This window comes from Sinocyclocheilus anshuiensis, unplaced genomic scaffold, assembly GCF_001515605.1.
Source record: "Sinocyclocheilus anshuiensis isolate Anshui unplaced genomic scaffold, SAMN03320099.WGS_v1.1 scaffold183, whole genome shotgun sequence".
NCBI lineage: Eukaryota > Metazoa > Chordata > Actinopteri > Cypriniformes > Cyprinidae > Sinocyclocheilus > Sinocyclocheilus anshuiensis.
In genome coordinates, this window is record NW_015548309.1 from 2820519 (window position 1) to 2844695 (window position 24177).

The 24177-nt window shown below is 35.0% G+C and overlaps 1 protein-coding gene across 1 annotated transcript in view; it reads left to right on the forward strand.

The window, feature by feature from the left end:
- The first annotated feature begins 6824 nt into the window (after positions 1-6824).
- dock4b (dedicator of cytokinesis 4b) overlaps positions 6825-24177 on the forward strand; it is a 102425-nt gene continuing 85072 nt past the window's right edge. The window contains exon 1 of the mRNA XM_016444162.1: positions 6825-6992. Within this exon, the coding sequence (XP_016299648.1) occupies positions 6950-6992 (43 nt within the window). The 5' untranslated portion in view covers positions 6825-6949. The remainder of the gene's footprint in view (positions 6993-24177) is intronic.

Genomic DNA, 24177 nt, shown 5'->3' on the forward strand with positions numbered 1-24177 from the left:
AAAACGCTTATAAATCACACAGAATGGAGTGTATTGAAAATCTGAAATAGCACAAAGTTTCCTGTGAGGGGTAGGGTTAGGGGTAGGGTTGGTGTAGGGCAATAGCACATACAGTTTGTACAGTATAAAAACCATTACGCCTATGGAATGTCCCCATAAAACATAGAAACACAACATGTGTGTGTGTGTGCGTGTGTGTGTGTGTGTGTGTGTGTGTGTGTGTGTGTGTAAAGAAACAATCCAGTGACCTTTTGCCATTGAAAATAAGCAGAATGTGACAATAAAAGCACTTTCATAGATGTTAGTTTGTCCTTTCAAAAAAAAAGAAGTGCTGTTTGAAGTGCTCTAGCTTAAGATAAAACCACAAAAACAAGTCAAACACCAAAAAAAGAAGTGAAAGTGAAAAAAGTCTTTAACCTTGAAATGCAGATTATATATGTATGTATGTATGTATAATTTATTTATCACATAATAAATATATTAACATTGAAGTCATTACAAATTACCAGCCACTAGTGACTGTATGTGTATATATGTGACTAGTGTGTATGTGTATGACTTTCTTTCTTTCTTTCTTGATTAATTGATTAATTGATCCATCCATTAATTGAATGATTACCGGTGACTGTATTCATGTATTCATTTATTGTATAACACAATATATTAGTTTGTTAATAAACATGTTTTGGCAATACAGGTTGAAACATTCTTCAAAATATCTTCTTCTGCGTTCTACAGAAGAAAGAAACTACAGAAGAAAGAAACTAATACAGGTTTGCAACGACATGAGGGAGACAATGATTACAAGTTTCGTTTTTGTGTGAACCACCCTTTAAGATAAAATAAAAAATGACACACTTCACCTTCAAGAAAATGTCAGACTCAAAAGCCGGTGTGACATGAAGCTACTTACATCATCAGTCATCAACACACTCTAAAACCAGTGAAGGGTGCATATCCAGCAGTCAAGCCTGGCGGGTCGCTGGCAAAAATAGACATGTCAGCTGCTGGCAGCCGCGAGGATCCTGAAGGTTATGTCACTGGAGCTGTGATGTCAGACGAGCTGCTGGTCTGAATGTACCAGTTGGGATGTATGGTCTGCTGCCCGTCAACAGGTCCAGGCACAACACCATCAAGGAGCCACAGAAATCCATCATCCATCACACCATGAAGAAAACAAATGAAGCCAGTGATTATTTACGGTCTCTTTGGCGGGGTATGTGAGCGCGGTGCCAGAAGCTGTCTGTACCTTTGTTAGAGCGAGTTTGTGAGGTCATGAGGCATGTCGACGTAAACCTCTCACTCAGCGATGCCATTTTTTGCAATCATTGTTGTTTATGACTCAAGAAACCGTCACCACACACCTCACCACCATATAAAAAAAGCGCTTTTTTTGGACAGTCAATATTTTTAGAGAAAACCTCTTCCTCCTACTCAGCCTAGTTTATCGTCATCAATTACTCAAAGCAGCACTGCATCTCACACACTGGGAAAGCCAAATCGACAGACTTTAGACATTTGTTAGAGTACTTGTGCTTTTCCTAACTGAATACCCATTATTTGCTTCTTTTTTACATGCATAAATTTCACAAATAACATGTATTTATTTATTTATTTATTTATTTATTTATTAATTAATTCATTCATTCATTCATTCATTCATTCATTCATTCATCACACTGACATATTGACAATAAACACATTAATGTAGACTTTGTTTATTTATTTATTTGAGTACACACTCATGTACTGACAATGAAATCCATACTGGTGATTTATTTATTTCTTTATAAAATCCTGACATACAGACATAAAAGTAATTGTGTTGACTTGAATGTTTATTTATTATTTATCACACTGGCATATTGAAAATAAAGTCATTAATACAGACTTTATTTTATTTGTTTGTTTGTTTGTTTATAAAATCCTGACATGACAATAAAGTAGTTTGTGTTGACTTTAAGAATATTTATTTATTTATTTAGTCATTAATGTAGACTTTATTTTATTTGTTTGTTTGTTTGTTTGTTTATAACACCCTGACATACTGACAATAAACAAATTCATATTGTCTTTAACATTACTTATTTATTTATTTATTTATTACACTGACATGTTGATGATAAAGTCATCTATGATTAATTTGTTTAAAATGTAAAATATTTAATTAATTTAAATATGTAGTTAATGTTTACTTCATTATTTATTAATTTGTTTGTTTTCCATTTATTTATTTATATTTATTTATTTACTTATTTACTTACATGTAAATAATACTTATAAACTATTTATTTATGTATACTCTGAAATAATGGCAATAGATTGTTTATTATTATTATTATTATTCCTTCATCCTTCATATATTTACTGTATATGTTTCTTCAACACTGCTAATGACATTGAGGTCATTACTGATCTCTCCCACCAATGCAAATAGTAACCAACCACAGATTTGTTTGCCTGTGTCTAGTCTAGTGAGTGTGATGAGTGTTTGTATTTGCTGCTATCTATGTTGATACAAACATAAGGCTGTTTTTGAGCTGTAATGGCACCCTGTGGCTTGTTTGCACTGACGAAGCTCATGCTTGATAATTCACTGAAATGATTCGTTTGGGAAGGCTGGTTCTGCAGGTAGGATTAGAGATGGCGAGGGTGTGGATGGGCTGTTTTTCTTTTGTGAGCATGTGCTGTGGTTTTACAGAAGTTGCAGGTGGGTGTTACACTCATTAGTGGAGTTCATAATCACCAATAAGTTAAATAGCAGCTGTTAGTCATGATTCTTTTGTCTTTACACATACAGATTTAGAAACGTAAAAATATACTGTTTCGGTTTCAGTTTTTCAGTTTCCGATCTTTCACCACAGTACAATGCTCAAAATTAATAATACCATTATATGTTGAAAAAACATGGTGGCACTTGTGATATATGTCAAAAAAAACCACAGTAATGCTTTGGTACATGATTAAAGCCATTACATTTCCAAAGTGCATGTCCAAAAAACCTGGTATAACCATAGTACATGTCCAGAAACATGGAAGTGCTGTGCAAAATATTTTTATTTGAAAATAAAACCTTTTAGATGTAAAATCAAAGTTTTTGATACTTGGAGGAAAACTCTTTGTTCCCTCTACTGAAAGAAGAACAGATAAGACTTCACATGGTGAGCTTCAATCTGCAGCCGCTGCTCAGATGTGCTGAGGGTCGCTGGCATGTTCGCCACATGTTTGTATGGACGCATGAAAGGAGGAAAGAACAAAGATAGCTGCTCCTCTCATCCTCTTTACACGTCCTCATGCCCGCATGTGTTGTGTCTCTGAGAACCTGGAGATACGCGGATCAGATTCTTCCAGGTTACAGATCTTTCAGCTTAAAAGAAGGCTTAACAGCACATACCATTTTCCATCCAATTAAATTTCTCATCTGCTTTATTTATTTGTTTCTTTGTTTGTTTAGCACTGACATTGACAATAAAGTCATTACTGGTGACTTTATTTAAAAAACAAACAAACATTTGTTTAATCTTTCGTTTTTATTTATTTTTTTATTTACTCACCAAAATAATGACAATTAAGTCATTACTTCATATTTGAATATTATATTCATATTTGTTTGTTTGATTAGTCATTTGTTTTTTATTCTATTTTTTTATTTGCACACTGAAATAATTGCAATTAAGTCATTACTTTATTTTAAATAAATTATTATTAAATAATGTAATTATTTATTTAGTTTAGTTTATTTATTTGTGCATTTAGTAATTTGTTTTATTTACACACTGAAATAATGACAATTAAGTCATTGCTGATTTTAAAATGAATTATTATTAAAAAAGTAATTATTTCTTTTTTTTGTTTTGTTTTGTTTAGTAATTTGTTTTATTTACACACTGAAATAATTGCAATTAAGTAATTCTAGTGACCTTATTTAAAAAAATCTAATATTCATTAATTAATTTGTTTAGTGTTTAGTTTTTTATTTATGTATAAATTTACTAACACTGCAGTAATGGCAGTTTAATCATTACAGGTGATTTCTTTGTTTATTTATTTATTCCTTCATGTATTTATTTCTTTGTTTCTTTAATAAACTAAGAGAATGTCACTGAGGACACTCTCTCCCACCAAAGCCAACACTAGTAACCAACCTTTCAGTCATCATTACATTATAAATTAATGAATGACAGCAGAAAAACTCAGCAATATGATGTGATTATTGACTGTTTTACAGTTTTTCTTAAGCAAGGTAATCATCCAGTCAAGCACCATTGATTTATTTACACACTGAAATAATTGCAATTCAGTAATTCTAGTGACCTTATTTTAAAAAATCTAATATTCATTAATTAATTTGTTTAGTGTTTAGTTTTTTATTTATTTATTAATTTACTAACACTGCAGTAATGGCAGTTTAATCATTACAGGTGATTTCTTTGTTTATTTATTTATTCCTTCATGTATTTATTTCTTTGTTTCTATAATAAACTAAGAGAATGTCACTGAGGACACTCTCTCCCACCAAAGCAAACACTAGTAACCAACCTTTCAGTCATCATTACATTATAAATTAATGAATGACAGCAGAAAAACTCAGCAATATGATGTGATTATTGACTGTTTTACAGTTTTTCTTAAGCAAGGTAATCATCCAGTCAAGCACCATTGAGAGATTCACGGAAACTGTGTCTTAAATTGTGTCTTAACCAGCCAGCTCGAGTGCAGGACACTTGAAATACTGCATCACTGAGGACACTCTCTCCCACCAAAGCCAACACTAGTAACCAACCTTTCAGTCATCATTACGTTATAAATTAATGAATGACAGCAGAAAAAACTCAGCAATATGATGTGATTATTGACTGTTTTACAGTTTTTCTTAAGCAAGGTAATCATCCAGTCAAGCACCATTGAGCGATTCACGGAAACTGTGTCTTAAATTGTGTCTTAACCAGCCAGCTCGAGTGCAGGACACTTGAAATACTGCAGAGCAAGAGAGAGAGTAAGTCGTGCTGGGACAGGAGCAGACTTTAAAGCTCCAGCATGTGTTTAGTATGCATGGCTGGTTGAACCCTGTTTCTTGGATTCTGCCTCTCGCACGGTGGTCTCTCATGTGACAAAGACACACAGTCTCTGCTTTCAGACCAATGGAAATGTACTTTATCATTGTCCACGAATCCAATAAATGCACGCCAGGTATCCTAGTCCAACTCTGACTGTGTATTTGAGGATTCAGAAACTAGGCTACAATTATTATTTCACAGTTGTTCTGTGGGGCACATTTATAATTTATTAAACACAGTTCCTGTCCTTGGATTTGATTGGCTGAGCTGATAGCCTGTGTTTGTGTCAGTCTGTGCATTAGCGATGGATTTTCAGTGATTCTTTTTGCAGGTTACACTGTTATACCAGTAGATGGCGAAAAGTGACCGCCTTTTAATGACCGATGCATTGAATAATTTAATCAGCTGATTCATTCAAAAACAGCTTCTGTATAAATGAGTTATTGAATCATTCAATCAATCAATTCATTCAAAACACTGATTCATTCAGGAGCAAAACAAGTGAGTTAAAAAAAAATTAAAATTAGTTACTGAATCATTCATTCAACTGATTTGTTTAAAACACTGATTCATTCAGGGATTAAACAAGTAGCTGTCTTTATGAGTGCATCGTTCACTTCACCATGGTCTTGTGGAAACAATTAGAGAAACAGTGTAAAAAAAAAATAGGAATAAAACATGGATTACTAAATAAACTACAAATAAGATACTAAATAAATAAATAATTTATTTGAATAAACAATACATTTAACAATGCAGTACTATAGTGAGTATAAAAACATACTAATGCAATGTAATAGAAACGAAATAATTTCACAGTAATATTAAACATATTTATTATTTAATTGTTTTATATTGATAATACTTATTATTTTTAATAACTGAATAATAATACTCTCGAAATTAATGTTTCTGAAAAGATCATCTAGCTCATTTCTAGATGATCTGTGTGCGTAGATTTTTCATACAGGAAATAGGTTGCAACATTAATTGGATTAGTGCAGGTTATTAGATTGATAATTCAGATCAGATCTACACCATTCTCATGTACCAGAACCCTTTGACCCTTGCTTTTTCTCTGTCATGCATTTAACATAGACAATACACTGTATGAGTGAAGGGTTATGATTGAATATGTGCATTTATTTATTTATTTACTATGTATTGTCTTGCACTCATGAATCTGCATCATGTATGGTAAATTTTTTTTAATTTAATTATTTATTTTTGCTTAGCCTGCAAAGGGATTTATGGATTATGCCATATTAATGCATGTGCTTGATGTCTTTGAATGTGTGTAAGGTGTAGTAGCAATATCTGGTAAATATGTTTGAAGATTTCACATTTCAACTTTAAATAAATGAATAAATAAATTCAGTATAAAATATTAAATTCAGATAAAATAAAAATGGAACATAACGAAACCCATATACAATAGAATACAGTTAAAATAAATAATATAGCCTAAAATATTTCATTAAAAACAGAAAATAAAAAAGATAAAAAAATCTGAAACCTCATCCTCTTGATATATAACCATTGGTTCTGATAAAATGTCAGGGATATAATAAACATAAATAACATTTTCTGGAAAAAATGTATTAAAAAAAGAGGTCTTAATACAAATCTTTGTTATTATTAAACCTCTCTGGTCTAATCGCTATCGTTGTTCTTTTTCGCGCACGTCACGAAACTACATTTCCCATCATGCTACTCAGTTGTATCTAAGCGCGCGCCGCCGCGTTCTCATCTCGTGCAGCGCAGACAGTTGATCGCTCGAGCGGTATGAACAATGACTGCGCGAGAGGATGATGTGAATCTGGACGAATGAGGGATTTAACATAAGCACTGCACAGCGCGCTGTTTCGTACGCTTTTTTCTCAACAAACCCCATGAATATGTGGATTCCTACGGAACACGAGAAATACGGAGTCGGTAAGTTTGCTGTTTATTTCTTCAGGCGACTCTGAGCGTCTGTTACTATTGAATCAGTGCTGTACCACACACCGCTATTGCTTTCACACAGTGTTTGTTTTTGGTTCTAACGCGAAACCTGCTTGGTTTGCTTATAACTACATGTTTGGAGAAGAAACAAGTGTTTTGGGACTTTGTTTGAGTGGCTGAGTGTATGCTGTTTTACACACGGTGTGTTATTGAGTGGAAATGAACATATTTATTCATATTCACGTCCTGTATAGTGCATTTCCTCTACTAGGTTTCACCCTTTACTCTTCTTTTTGAGACCCCAGTCCTGTTTTACCAAGACTGCAACACAACTGTGAGAATCAGTGCTAGTGAGTAAGTTAATATAGTCGCTGCAAAATAAATGAAAAGCGGAAAATGTGTTTTGTGAGCTGTGTTGTCATTCATCCCAAAGCATATGTGAAATGTATTATGCGTTATGTATCGTATGCCAACATGATCTGAGTTTCATGAAGTAATGCTCTACTGAGATGACCGTTTTATCTTGCGTATTTGAGTTGAAAGTAATGCATGCTCATATGCCGGATTGGTGACATTTGGTGAGATTGGGTCAAGTGAGGTTTTGCACCATTGTCAAATTAAAATGACATGCGATCTGGTTTATGATATAGTTATGCAGTGAGCAGTTAAAATGGATGCATGTTTTGTCTTCAATCCGATGATTGTGGAAACCGGTTTTTGTGCTCTTGGGCTAAAGATGACGATTGAGAAATGAATAAATAAAAAAAAAAGTCAATATATTAATATAAACATATTAAATAAGTTATCAAGTTTAGGTAGTCACCAGGCTGTCTAGGTGCACTTAGCATTTCCTGTTACATTACATACATTACATACACTGTCATCAGTGTGATAAATGTATTCAAAACTCAGAGATTTTAACAATGAGACCCAAATCTGTGGGCAAAAGAATGCTTGTTAGAGTGAAACCAAATGTTTTCTCTTCAGGGATCTTGTCTTGAGTTTTGGTGATTTCTCTGAGGACTTTGTCATCTTGCCACGTCTGTTACTTTAAAGTGGGACTCACACCCCAACAGGGATTTTGGGTTTTATATCCAGCGGCTTGGTATTTTTGCGTTTGATCTTTTTCCAGAAACAAAATCCATGTTTTAGTGTTTAATTGGAGGCTGGCGAGCGGTGCTCGTATGTGAAGTAGTGAAGAATGACTCTCAGCCACTGATGAAATATGAATGAACCCCCACAGTCACTGCAATAAGATGCCAATTAGCCCTCAATTGGATTAATTACAGCTAATTAAATCAAGGCAATGTTTGAAAATCCAAGTTGTGTAAGAGTCTCAATGGCCCTCCTTTTAGGCTTTTTACCTGCTAACAGGAACTAAGAAGAGATGATATTTTTTGCCCTAATGTTGTTTTTGACAGCCGTGGCATTTGAGGAAACAGACACAGACGCTGAATGGGTGGAAATACCCACATTTTTGGCGGAACCTTTTTTTTTTGTGTGCATTTCTTCCTTTGCTGTCTTCATTTCGCAAGACAAATGTGATTAACTGTGAGCCTGAAATAGATCGAGGGTGGAATATGACTAACTTTTGAAACTATTTAAGCTCCTCTGGATATTTTCTATGAATCAGTCTGCCTTGTTCTACCAATTTTTAGAAATGCTAAAAAAATCCTCTGCCCCCTCATTGAGTTAAAAAAAACATACACCCCTGTTGCTAAATCTGATAGTGTGTACTGTCAGGCATGATGATGTACGCATTCATTTTCTTCTACTAAAAATCTAATTTAAACTTGGATTTATGTTTGAATTATATCAACTGTATTTTCATTGCAATAATTGGAATAACATGTCTGGATCATAAGTCACACCAAAATCAAAATGAGTCAGAAGATTAAAAATATATACAATTTTGCATAAAGAAAATGCAGCATACTTTTAAAACCTTTAGTAAATTGCTTGATATTTGGCATTTTATTGCCGTTGGCTTTCAGTAACTGTACATTTTCTGTCAATAATGAAGTTTGATTAAATATTATATACAATAAGTGCACATTTAAATGCAGCAATTCAGTGTGTCTTATTTGCTGTAATTACATTTTATTATATTTTTAAATATGAATAAATATCTACATCAGCCCTCTTTAAATTCTCATTATTGTAGTGTGGAAAAAAAATACTGCAATGCAAAAACAAATGCAGTATTATTTAAATATAAATAAGTTGATTAATAAATTACATTATTCAGAGTATCTATTATGTATTTTTGTTGTGCAGAATGTAATTTATGCTGAAAAAATAAACAGGCAGCATGATTTTGATTACTATACTTTTTTTCATTATAGTAAAGATAATTTTATGGGAAAACGTCCTAAAAATGAGCTCAGTTTTCTTTATCCAGTGTTTAATGTCACTTGACTTTGGGTGATGATTAAATTGCATTTGATAGATTTATAAATAATAAATATGTACATTCCCCCTCTCCAAATTCTCATTACTGTAGTGTGGAAAAATTACTGTAAAGCAAATCTAATCTAATCTAAATAAATTCTTTGAAGTATCTGTACATTATATATTTTGGTTGTGCAGAATTTAATTTATGCTGAAAAAAAGGGCAAGGCAGTATGATTTTGATTACTGTACTATTTTTTTATTACAGTAATTATTAGGGGTGTGACGAGACACTTATCCCACGAGGCGAGACACGAGACTGGGTTCACGAGGACGAGATGAGATTTTTAGACTTTTTTAAAGAAATCATGAATGATGAAATATATAGGGAAAAATAGTCTTTTATTCAACTGAAAAACACAAATGCAAAAAAGTAGGTGCATTTTGAAATCAACTTGTACTTTATGACATTAAACATCTATTTTAATCAATTTTATGCCGTAATAAACAACGTAAACACTGCAAAATGTTTTGCCACAAACTCAACTGACAGGCAAGTAATTGCACAAAAATTATAAATAGTATAAATAAAAATAAATCATAAACAACATAAATATCCCTTTATAGTGGAAGTGAAGCAGTCAGTCAAGTTTACATTATTTAGTAAACTGATTTCCACTTTAATAAAAAAAAATAATAATAAACACGATTAATATATCCATTTAAAAGAATAAAGCAGTGATTCCCAAACTGGGGGGCCCGCGCGGCAAGGCTGAGGGATAGTTAGGGCCCTATGAAATTCCATTTAATTTTTTTCCAAATTCCGTTTTTCCATTTTAAATTTTCTGGATTCCGTTTTTTTCATAAAAAATTTTCTCGACTCCTTTTTAATAGTTAAATTCAATTGTATTAATTAAAAAGCATGTCTAATTAATTAAAATCATGAAACTCACATCAATGATCATTTTCACATCAATTTATTAAAAGTTTATCAAAAATTACATGTTTAGGGCCCTATGAAATGTTTTATTTTTTCTCACCATACTATTTATATTTTTTATTGTTACCAAATTCTGTGTTTTAGCATCTCTAATTATTTGAATGCATAAAACAGCTTAATTTATTCATTTTTTTTCTTAAAGTAGCCTTGTGAATTTTTTTTCTCTCAGAAATCCTGTGTTGTGTATTTACATTTTTCTGGTTATCAAATGAAGGCATAAAACATTAATTTAATTTATAATTTATCTTTTAATTATTGAAAATGAAGCAAACAAGTTTTTTGGCAAACAAAGGGGATTTACTATTAAAATTAAAACATGGAAGAAATGTTTTGTGTGATGTGTTTACGTCCTCATTTAGTGAGACGGCAGACGCTGAAATCACAGCGAGTGTCAGGCGTGCTTCAGTATGTGTATAGTAAATGAAACCGCGCGTCTATGCCATTCATTAACAGAGACAGGCAGAACATACAGGATTCATATTTAAATCGACTTTTGCGGCTTAATATTTACAGATAGTAGTCCATATCGTGATTTGATTTAAGTGTAATGACCTACTTTTGATTAATTCATTCAAAATGTGACAAATTCCGTGACATTCCGCGTTAAACTGTGAATTCTGTTTTTATGACTGGATAAAGACTACACTAGTGCTGGGCGGTATGACCAAAAATTTATATCACGGTATTTTTCAAAATTTTACCAAATCTCATAAAATATCGAGATATAATTTTTTCTCAATATCGCACACCCCTAGTGCCACCCCTAGTAATTATGGGTGTAAATGTCCTAAAAATAAGCTCCAATTAATATCACTGGATTTTGGGTGAGAAATAACCCAAACATTTTTTGAGACGCATTCAATAAAAAGCAAACACAGCCCATCATGAATGATTTGGAACAGAGCCGCCCGAGGGGTGCCGTCTAAAGTGCCCTTGAAGGCTCAGTGAGCCCAGAAGAGCTTTGACTGGGATGTTCTGCTGTGTGTTTTCATGAATGTGTGTTTGTGTGTTCAGCCTGGGGCTAGCTGTCGTGCTGCCCTGCCCTTGTTTCCTATAGTATTCAATCCCCCTGGGACAGTGGAGCGGGCGAGGGGGGTTAAAGCTGTGTGGAAGCGGGCACCCTGTGGAAGTGGCCACCCTGTGGGATTAGCAGGTTGTTGTGGAAGTGCAGCTGGCCATTCCTTCATTATAGAAAATATTCTGTAACGACCGGAGCTGAGGGATTTGAGGGGGCGGGGCTTCTCAAAACCTCAGCGCATGTAATTGCCTCTTCATTCACAGGCCACGCCCTCAAAAGAGCTGACACAGTGATTTAGAAGGACCTGGGAGGGGGCCAGGAGATAATATCCCATTTCTATCATGACTCAGGCTCCAGATGGGGAAATAACACGCATATAATTGAATATGCCGTCTACCTGGCTGTATAATCCAGAAGCTAATGAGATGTCATCAAAATACCTTACCTAAAGATCTGTTCGCACCTCTTATAACTGTTGATATGGACACATACATGAAACAATCAGATGGGCAAATCGACTCTCTTGCAAAAACAAGATCCTTTCTGAAAACCACAATCCCCCACCCTTTGAAACAGAAGTCTGGTTCTTTGCACAAATCCCGTTATTGATCCTAAACAAGGCACACTCCCCCCGACCTCATAATCCATCTGACCTTTGACCACCAGTTCAGGGTGCACACAAACAGGGAGATTATTAATACGCAATTGGCGGCTGGAACGTGGATATAATTAAGTGTGCCGCTGAATGCCTCATTAATGCAGGGAAAAGGCTTCTGTGTGAATAGGGATCATGCGTGAGGAAGAGATGGATGTAAAGAGAAGGATATTCGTTATCAGTGCTCTTGTCAGGAAGGGGGGCTGCTGGTGTCTGGCTCAGACGGCACTACAGATACAGCTTTCACAGACATCTGTTAAAGGACTAGTTCTCCCAAAAATGAAAATACTGACATCATTTATTCACCCTCATGTCTTTCTATTGTAATGTGGAATATATATAGCCTATATATAGATTTGGGGTGTAACGGTACACCTATTCGTACCGAAAAGTTTGCATGTGTACCGAACAAATACATTGATTTAACCACTGCACGAGCGGAACTTCATTGGAAACTTCCAGTTTTATATATTGTTACTTTTGATAAGAAACAAAGTCTCATCTTTCAAATTATGTATTTTTCAGGAAATTCAAACAATAAATGCCATTTTGACGCTCTTTGATGTGGCGCGACATGTACTAAATGCCTTAGTACAAGCGGCAGCGTGAAGCACGAGTGAGCACGATCATCCCTTTCTCTTTACTACTAGGTAAAGAGAAAACTATATTACATATTAGGGGTGTAACGGTACACGTATTCGTACCGAAAATTGTTGGTACGGGCCTTTCGGTTCTGTACACATGTGTACCGAACAAATACATTGATTTAACCACTGCACGAGCGGAACTTCATTGGAAACTTCCAGTTTTATATATTGTTAGAAACAAACTCTCATCTTTCAAATTATGTCCTTTTTTCAGGAAATTCAAAGTTCAAATTCAAACAATAAATGCTGTCTTGGCGCAACATTGATGGCGCAACATTGATGTGGCGCAACAGATCGCTATATAAACGCCTCCGTTCAAATGGCAGCGCGATCATCCCTTCCTCTTTACTACTACAGGTGCATCTCAATAAATTAGAATGTTGTGGAAAAGTTCATTTATTTCAGTAATTCAACTCAAAGGCACTGTGTAAATTATTATATTTTAACAACAAATAGAATTTTTATCATTTAGAAGTTAATTTAAAAACTACATTATGTGCAATTTACATGTTTGCATAAAATGAGTGTTGCTTGTTATATTTAAAAATAAATAGTAATAAAATGTATGCTTGGGCTCTGTTGTTAACTGTAATCTTATAGTAGGCCTAATTAGGGGTGGAACGGTTCGTCGAACCGTACGGTTCTCCAAACACGGTTCGGCACGCGCTAGGACCGCGGTTCAGCTTAAATCTGACAACGTATCTGTAATATGGTTTGCTATAAATAACACGTAAGACAAACAGGGCTCGGCTAATGTATATTTTTGTTGATGGATGCGCATTCTGGCTTCCCAGTACATTACAACAACAGTGATGAAAAAAACAAAAACGTGGACAAACCATTCACTCTTGTTCAATGCGAATGCCGTATGCTGGAATATGAGCATTCATTTATTCCGTCATCACCCGGGTGCTGATAGCGCGTGCGCGCACAGGTGAGACCTGAACAGCACACATTGATATATGTGTTTAAACTAAACTCATTTAAGCTTAGAGCCAGAGGACGCGAGGACCTCCCATTCTCCATCGTAATTACATTACTGTCTCTGTTTAACAGTTTTGTCTAATAAATTAGTTCACCCAGAAATTAAAATTTGCATTATTTACTCGCCATTGTCACGTTCGCTACTGTGAGGGAGCAAGGAACAAGGAGACGAGGAGTAAACTTCCAACGAACAGACTTTATTTGGAACCAGGAACACACACGTAGCGGGGAGAGACGACATTCAATACCGGACGAGAAACAATGCTGGATGCCGGCGGTCTCTAAAAAGGCCGATCTCATAAAACCGATCTCAAGCTGATGACGCGCCTGCCGTCACGTGAGAGGTTTGGCATGACATGCAGCGGCGCCGTCTCTGTCCGGTGCGGGTGAAATAATTATAATGCTTTAGGTGAGGTACAATTCATATTTCTTCATTAAATAACTTATAAAGTAATTTGAAAAAGTTTCTGTGAGACATAATTTCACAAACAGCGTGAGTGAATCACTGCGCGCGCTCTTTCTCTCTCAAAATGCAAATGTCTTCAAATCACATTGCGTCTGCACTATAAGTGAGCTGCATGCTGCACAGTTGACACAGTCAACACAGTCACAGACATCGTCACACGTTTATAAATTGCATTTTTTTCTTTTAAATTCTTGCCAGTGTTTAAACCATTCAACTCTCGCGTGATCTCCTGGAGACCGTGCACTCATGCACACTCGCAGCGCACACACATAACGCCAGGTTCACATTACTTTGTTTGCAGTGCGTATGTGGTGCGTATTTTTTCCGCGCTCATGTTAACGGATTAAAGCGTTCACACTGCACACACGGTTGCAGTCTGGCTGTGCATGTAGGAGCGGTGCGTCTGCAGCAGTGCAGAGATCGTTTCCACACCGGGTCTATTTTTGCTACGCCTCACGCGCTGAATTAAAGTAACAGCGCATTGTTTGCAGTAAATATGATCATGCATTGACACAAAAATGTAGTAATTACACCATAAATGCTTATAATTAAAGTCTACTGTGTTTCACAGTCAACACATATGCTATGGATTTTTGGCTAGGTTTAAAGGAAAAGAGCACTTTTAGATAAACAAGGCAATAATTTTTAAGTTCTTAAAGTTCTTTTATGAATCGCAGGATTGCTTGTAATAAAGATTTAAATGCAAAAAAAAAAAAAAGGCAGTAGAGCTGACTGTTTCTGTCAATGGTAAGTTTTAATTTAGAATGTTTGTGATGTTGCATGATCAAACATTTAGGTGAGATAAATATAGATTTTTGAAAGATGTTTAAAAAATGCCCCCCCTCCACCACTCAAATGAAAAAAAAAATCCTCTCACAAGAGTCACCTAAGAGAAGAATTCATTTTCAAAAATGAAATTCAGGCCCTGAATAAATGTCTAAAAATCTTGATTGGATCATCACTATAAATAATTCTACATGATAAAAAGAAGGCTTTAAAAAGATCGGTATCGGTGATCGGATCGGCAGATACTGCTTTCTGTGATCGGCCTCAAAAATCCTGATCGGAGCACCGATCACCCCGTGCCTTTTTGCCCTTTTAAAAGATGTCCAATGTGGTCACTATAAACTATAAGCTGAGTTTTACTTAAAAAAAAAAAAAAAGGTAGCAACCTGAAAAGATAAGTGGGTCAGCAAATGATAACAAAATCTCCATTTTGGGTGAACTATCGCTTTAATGGACGGTCAGTTTTTCCTTCTAGTCCAGTTGGAACAGATTGGACATGTTTTTTTTTTAATCTTTCATTATAGACACTTGCACACATGTACATGTCTCGACAGATTTTCTCCGCTCTGTCCATGGGGAAAACGAACTGAAAGTGGACCTGAGAGGCTATTAGCTGTTATCTAAGCTGTCAGGGGGTGCAATACGGCGTTCGTATCCTCGCCTGACTGCTGCTGTCAAGGCAACCACACCAAATTCAACATGTCTCGCTAAGACTAGCTGCCACACTTTCTCATGGACTTGATGATGTGCTATATCTAGATCACTTTACACCCAGTAAGACCAGGAATGGATATACTTAATGCATTTCTTCTTACATGTAGACAGCAGGGATAATTAACACCCTGCTGATTGTTAATACGTCTTCTACGCATCGTGTGAACCTGTATTGGTCTCATTGATTTGAGACTTAGTCATCTGTGCAGTTGCTTTGCTTTATGGCCATTACTGAATAGGAGATAGGAGTTTTTGTTAAATGTGAGCCAAAATCATCACAATTAAAAGAACCAAAGACTTAAACTACTTCAGTCTGTGTGCATTGAATTTATTTAATACACGAGTTTCACAATTTTAGTTGAATTACTGAAATGAACTTTTCCACGACATTCTAATTTATTGAGATGCACCTGTGTTAGGGCTGGGTTTTGACACAAATTTCACAATTCGATTATCCTTCACAAGCTTGCGATTCGATTCAATATCGATTATTTTGGATTAGGCCTGGGCAATAAAACTGTATCGATATTTATCGATGGTACGCCATCTTCAATCCATCATTTTTTTGGGAATTTTTTTTAATTTTTTAATTTTTTAATAAGTATTGGTCCAGGCACTGTTTAGGCACCGGAACGGTTTTAAAAGTATGGATTTGGCACTGGTATCTAAAAAAAACCCAAACGATACCCAACCTTATTTATGAGTCGATATTGTTTCATAAAAATGAGAATCGATTAAAATCGAGAAATACATTTTTTTTTTTACCCAGCCCTAATATATATATATATATATATATTACATTTTTACAAGTGTGTGTGTGTGTGTGTGTATATATATATATATATACAGTGGGTACGGAAAGTATTCAGACCCCCTTAAATTTTTCACTCTTTGTTATATTGCAGCCATTTGCTAAAATCATTTAAGTTAATTTTTTTTCCTCATTAATGTACACACAGCACCCCATATTGACAGAAAAACACAGAATTGTTGACATTTTTGCAGATTTATTAAAAAAGAAAAACTGAAATATCACATGGTCCTAAAAAAAAAAAGAGTTGACGTGTGTTAGCGATTTTTACCATGGTTAATGGGTTTTAGAGAAAAAAGCCACATGTGAACACCCTATACCATGGAAAAAAAAAACTGTAACATTTATATTGCTGTACTATGCAACCCCTTTTTATGATGATTGATTTGATTAATCACTGACTGACAGCAAAGCGTGCCATTTCTCTAAACTCACATTTCCTTCCGGGATTCATTACTTTCTAAATGATTTGCTCTTTTGAAGCCCTTTGCTTACATGCAAAGAAAATCCGATGGATTTCAAGTAATCCACTAAATCACTTTCATTCCCGTCTCATCATTTGAAGTTAGTTCGCCCGGAGAGGCAAGTTCTCCTTTTTCCTTCTCATCATTGATTGAATGGGGTCTGCTTAACATTCAGGCGGCAGCATCCGACACAGTTTTCGAGCATTCAGGGATTTCCTCCTTTGCTTCAAGCCCTTTGTTTTACGTTCAGACACTTTATTTTGCCCTTTAAACATGTTAATTTCACAATTGAGGTCTTTCTTGTTAAATATGAAGAGAAATGTTGTCAAAAAATGTTTGCCTGACACAGATTTGTCACATTCCGATGCTGGATTGCCGGGCCCTTCTTTTTGGCCAGTACAGAAAGCAGCCTGGATCAGCTGGAGACCCAGATATTTGGGGCAGATCCTCGCCCCCTGGTAGTCCTCCACCTGGCGTCCTTATTTGACTTCCCTCATGGTATAAATTAAGTCTTAAATGAAATGCCACTCAGCGACGGTGACTGTAATGTATCTCCTTTGTGTGGCCAAGTGGCTGAATTGGGCTCGTTCGGCCTGCTGGGAGTTGAATGGTAAATGCAGATGGCTCTTATATAATGACGACAGCAGCCTCAGGCCTAATGATTTGTCTTTTGTTGTCTCACGCTTTCATGACGGACATACAGGAGAGATGACATCCATCAAAACAGTCATATTCTACTTCTAGAAAAGTCAAAAAAGCAAATGTCACTCTGTTTTTAGAGTAGAAGTGGATTTAAAAGGATAGTTCACCCAAAAATTTAACTTCTGTCATCATTTACTCGCCCTCAAGTTGTTCCAACCAGTATGAGATTCTTTCTTTTGTTGAACACAAAAGAAGATATTTTGAAGAATGTTGGTAGCCGTTGACTTCCATAGTATGAAAAAAAGTCAATGGGTACCAGCAACTCTTTGGTTAATAACATTCTTCAAAATATCTTCTTGTGTTCAACAAAAAGAAATTCATATAGGTTTAAAACAACATGAAGGTGAGTAAATGATGACAAAATTTTCGGGTGAACTATATAAAGTAAATCGTTATAGTGTATTACATTTCAATATACACTTATCCATCCTTAAACTACACAGTACAAGATCTAGCTTCAAAAACTTGATTAGTTTTTTAATATATGTTTATTAAAGACAAATGGGCATTTTAGCAGGTGGCAATATGCAATTAGTTAGTCTAAAATAAGAAAGAACCTCTTTCACATTAGCAGTATATTTTCTTCCTCATACTCTGCTGGTCTGAGTTTTGTGGTTGCTAGAGCTGAGATGGGTTAGCATAATGAGCAAAATGCTGTAAATACTAGCATGTAAATGGGGTACGCGGCATCTCGCATACCTTTGACATCCTCTAATAGCAGTTGGTGCTAAACCACATGACATTTCGTTTTCTGTGAAACAATACTTAGCATTGTTAAAAGTAGACCACCACAAGTGAAAGCAATGCCTTGCTGCAATCTTATAGTAATTTTTTTCCATATTCACAGTTTTGTATTAATGTGCATGTCAGTGAGATGAGTGAATGTGTGGGAGGCCAATATGTTTATTTCGACTGGCACTTTTAAAAATGAAATTATATATGTGTGTGTGTGTGTGTATTGGCTGTTAAAAGCTGAGCTCAGAATCGATTCCAGAGAGAATCGTGATGCATTCTGAAAATCTCAGAATCGATCCACGAATTGCGATGCATTGATTTATTGTCGCAGCCCAAATCTTCACCTTGGAATTATAAGGTTCTATCTGCATTCTGAGCAGTTTCAAGATATTGAGCTTCAAAGTTTTTGCATTCCATATAGTAAAATGGGATATGGGGAACAAGTCTCTTTCATACAACAGTCCCAAAATGTCACAACTTAAAAAAAAAAAAACATCACATAATGTAAATAAGTTGTCACAGAATAAGAATATGTAAGTAACTCAATTTTGACAAAAATGGCAGATAGAATAATTCCACGATGACTATATATATAAATACATGTTATATAATTATAATATGTAACTATAACTGATATATATATATATATATATATATGTATAATTTTACATACATTTCATTAAATATTATGCTTATATAGCATTTATTTATTGTTTTTAATTTTATGTATGTATGTATGTATGTATGTATGTATTGCATTAATTTTGCAATACAGGTTTTTTAAAATAATTTTATAACAAAAATAGATATGGTATAATATTTTTATAATTGTATACATCTGATATATTCTTTATAATTTATAATTTTTTTAATTGTTAATTGTACTAAACTAACATTTTTAAATTGACAAATATTGACAAATACATTTACAAATATTAGGGATGATATTTGTATATCACAACTTTTCTGTATATGAATGCTTTAGACACCTGTGAATTTGGATCTAGGCTGTATTGTAATCATCTTTGAAATGAACCTTGAAGTGAAACTTAACCTCAAAGTTCACAGGTTCATAATCGTCTTTGAATCTCACTATTATGCTTCATGATCGCCCCGTACCCTCAAAGGAAAAGCTGCGGTTGGGATGGCCCCTACTAGGCATTTACCTGTGAGAATCCAACTGGATTACAGAGGAGAGACTAACCACAGCCTCCCATCTGGATGTGAGTGTTTGGTTTCAGCCTTCCTCCTCATTAGACAAGAGGTTAATTTGACTTTTGAGTCCATTGCCCTAAAGGAATTCTGGGACATGGGCTACCTAACACCTCAAATTTACACGGGGCAAGCCCAACCCCAGCTGTTGGTTATGCAAGTGTGTTTACTCCATTGTTTTGGGTGCACTGACAGTACAGTAGCTCACTAAAGCTTTAATTGCCATAATGCATCGGGTCAGGAAAAGGTCAGATGTTTGCACAGATGAGGCTTTGCTGTTGTGTTTGTGCAGGGAAGGAGGAAAACAGATCACACTCCATTTTTTCCCCATATTCTTCTATCTTTTCTGTAAAACTGCCAACTTTTACACCCTTCACACCTTAGCTGTCAAGCGCCACACTGTTTTCTATCAAGTGATGTGTTTATAGGGTGTAAATGGCTGCTGTTGACCCACTTTGGGCCTGAAACTGGGACACGTTTTTTTTTTTTTTTTGGCCTTCATTTGCTCCACTCGATCAATTCAGTAGATACAGAGTCTAGGATGAATAAATTAGCCAAGCTAGTTGCAGACACACTGTTTAGTCAGTCTAATTATGTTGATTTGGGAAATATTTAGGCTTCTTCTTCTAGTAACATGCTAGCATAGTTAAGCATATTTAAATGTTAAGCATGCTATCCATGTGCTGAAATGTGTTAGAAGCGTGCTAGCAACATAAGACATGCCAGCATAATGTTAAAACAAGCTAATTCATGATAGCAACATGTTAAAACATGTTAGCCACGTGTTAAAAATGTTATAATCGAGTTAGCCACATGCTAATTAATACTAGCCACTAGGGTTGGGCCGATAGACGATGCCATCGTCCATCGCCGATGGCTGACAGACATCACGATGTTAAGCTGACATCGTGATTCCCCACCCCCTCTCCCGCAATCCGCCGCATCCCAGTTCCGTGTTCGGAAAGGAAATGAAGTGTACTACGGAAACCCTAAAGGGAATAAATAGCCTACGAGATGGGAGGATAAAAAAAATATTTCAATACTTTTTCTCGCAATTATATCGTTGGGTAAGTATAGGCGACTGTATATAAATTGCAGGCATCAGGGAGCCGCTATTGAAACGGCTTTGCAACAGGCTACCGCTAGCAAGTGGCTAACCTTTTAGTGGCTCCGTATAACGCGGTATTTGTTTCACGCTTCGGGCACACCCCTAACCCCGCCCCCCTGATGTCATCGTCCATCACGATGTTTCACTGTAGACATCGTCCGATGCCAATTTGGTAGACATCGCCCAACCCTACTAGCAACATGTTACAAAATGTTAATTCATGCTAGCAATGTTTCTAACATTGCTTGTCTAAGTCAACATGTTTATCAACATGTTTATTCATGTTAGCATAATCTTAAAACATTGTAGCAACAATGCTTTCTTTCTTTCTTTCTTTCTTTCTTTCTTTCTTTCTTTCTTTCTTTCTTTCTTTCTTCCTTCCTTCCTCCCTTCCTCCCATTTTATTAGTAATTTATAGAGTCTATAAACAGACATGGTAATGGATGAATTTAAGATTAGAGGGAATATTATACTTCAATGCCTTCCTTCCTTCCTTCCCACTTCACCATAAGTTTACACTTATAGCTTGCAAAGCTATTAAAAAAATTCAGACAAGGATTTCTCAAGGCAACATAAAGGTTTGTCCCAACTATGGAAGAAAAATAATGCCATATGTCTTTGAAACAAAAAAGCACGTTGAATAGCACTAACTGAAAAAATGTGCTAGCAACCGAAAGCAATATATGTCTTCCTCAGATGTAATGTTAGTTCTGTAGTTCAGCGTTGGGTAAAATAGCATTATAATCTTCTTTGTGGTAGAGAAAGCTGCTTACATGCAGGCTACGGGAAACAGTGAAGATGTTGAATTAAACATACACACAATCAGCTTTTCCACATGTTTATACTGGCCCCGATAATTCTAGAAGGTGAATATGAATTATTGAATTCTTAATTATGAAAATGTGTGTGAAATTTTTTAAATTGAAATATTCACATCTTAAATAAACAACTATGTTAAATTTCAGGACCTAAAAATGCAAGCCCTGGAAATACAAGGCATTAAAATGCAAGCACTGTTAATGCAATGCATTATTTTTTCAGTTAGTGCTATTCAACGTGCTTTTTTGTTTCAAAGACATATGGCATTATTTTTCTTCCATTCCCAACAAACTTTACAATCTAGTTGGAATCTGTAATCCTGCATTTTAAAAAACACCGGGGCTAGTTGTCACACTTTCTACTGTGCTGTTATCTTTTTGAAAATATGCAGCCAATATGTGCAAAAGTCTATTGTTCCCTGATGGAATGAGGACATTTGGTTACTTATAGGGGAAGAACTGAGGGTTATCAGTTTTTTTTTTTTTTTGGACCTTGTACAGTAATCCTACATGATCCGTAAACAGCACACGCCGCCTGGCAAAACAACCAGGCATTCGAACCTCTCAGCTTGAGTGGAATTTGAAACCACGTGCATCATTCAGAGGTCAGCTTTATCATGTGCAAATTTCCGTAGCTTGTTTTTATCTGCTTACACCGTTAGACTCCTTTTTCTGGGAAAGGTTTGAAAACAAACACTGTGGGTTTCATGTATGCATAATCCTGAATTGGATAGATTTGTATGGAGTGAACAGGCAAGCACCGTCTGTGTTGGTTGTGATGTTGTTCCTGCATCCCAGAGAGCTCAGGAATATTAGGACGGATAGGAGTCTGGAGAGGCCAGTTATTGATTCTCTTAAGCTAAAGCAGATGTTCCGGCCGCTCCTGGCGTACCAGTGGCTTAAGACTAGATGTGGGATGAAAAATTCTCCACAAAAGGGAAAGAATGATCGAGAGTGAAGTCCATTAGCTGTGCTTTTTGCGCCACTTCACTTTACAGCTCAACTTGGAAAAGAGTATGATGTTTGCATGCTGGATGACTGCGGTTCCTTTCAGAATTTGTCGGAAACTTAAACCCAGTGTTACATATTTAGCCCAGATATATCAAAAAAAGATGCAGAACAAGTTAGCAGACTGTCAAGCGTGATAGCTGTGGTTTTCTGTGTTTATTTCACACTCTTTTCCTCATTTTGCGCCTTGTTGAAAATATGCATAGCTAATAATACTATTATTATTAATAATAATAATAATATTAATAATAAATAATAGTTAATTAATAATTAATTATTATTTATGCTGCCATATTTATGCAAGGTTAATAATAATAATAATAATAATAATAACAATAATAATAATAGTTAGTTAAAAGCAGCATGGTTTTCAGTGGTTGTATAGGGTCCATATACATATATGTATGTATATATATATTATATTATAATTGATATATTTATAAGTTAAACAGTCTGATCAATCTCATTTGTGGACTGTCTAACTGTTGTGCTACACATTTAAAAAGTAATTATCCAAACAATCATTTAAAAAGTTATTTTTACAAAGAGACAATGAATTTGAAAAGTTGAATATCTGTAAAAAAAAATCTGTAAATCTGTAAATCAGTCTATTTTCGTTTGTGCTACAGATATAACATTAATGATGAAACCATGTAGCTTCTTGTGCTATTACTTCACTGAAATGTAAAAATGCAGGTATATTATTATTATTTAGCTTGTTATTTATCTGCGTGCAAGTATGTCATTCTGAATTTTTGGTCCTTGATGAGAATGATTGTGTTACTCTGATCCATGTCGATCTTTAGAAACGTTCTCCAGACACTTGTGCTGCTTCTCGACAGAACGAGCATGTAATGCCAAAACAAACAAATGCTGATGGGGCATTCAGTAGCGGCAGATCACATTGTGATAACAAGACTAGCTGATGCGTGACTGATGATGCTTCATGTTTTCCCTCTCTCTCGCTTCTCCTCGCTGTTGCTCATGGATGGGTAAACAGCATCACGCGGCTGTCTGATCATCACTCTGGAACAACCTGGAGTTAAAATATACAGACAACACAAATTACAGCTGCCAGCGAACCACAAAACACTCGTTATGCCTTCAGGAGTTTATGTGTCACTGACCACACTTATCTTTGTCACAATAGAAAAATCACAAGTCTACATCATTGGGTTTTGTAACTTTGGTATAGTGATTGCTAAGACAAATAATAATTTTACGATTGATGTCACTGTACTTTGAGTAAGGGATTTGGACCCCTGGTATTAAAACTTGGCTTGTTTTCCAGAATAATTACTTATGGTTGATACTGATGTTATTAAAATTGTTTAAGTGTTCAATATCTGATATGCAGAACTGAAATTGTTTATAAAAATGTCAATAACAACAACAACAACAATAATAATAATAATTTTAAATAAAATACCCACAATTTGTGTTTATTTTATTCTATTTATAATATATTATTTAATTTACTACAACAACAACAACAACAATAATAATAATAATAATAATTATTATAAATACAATAATATTATAATAATTTTATTATTATTATTATTATTATTATTATTTCAGAATTATTATTATTATTATTGTTATAATTATTATTTAAATATTGTATTTATTTACATTTGTTTTGCAGTCGGTACAT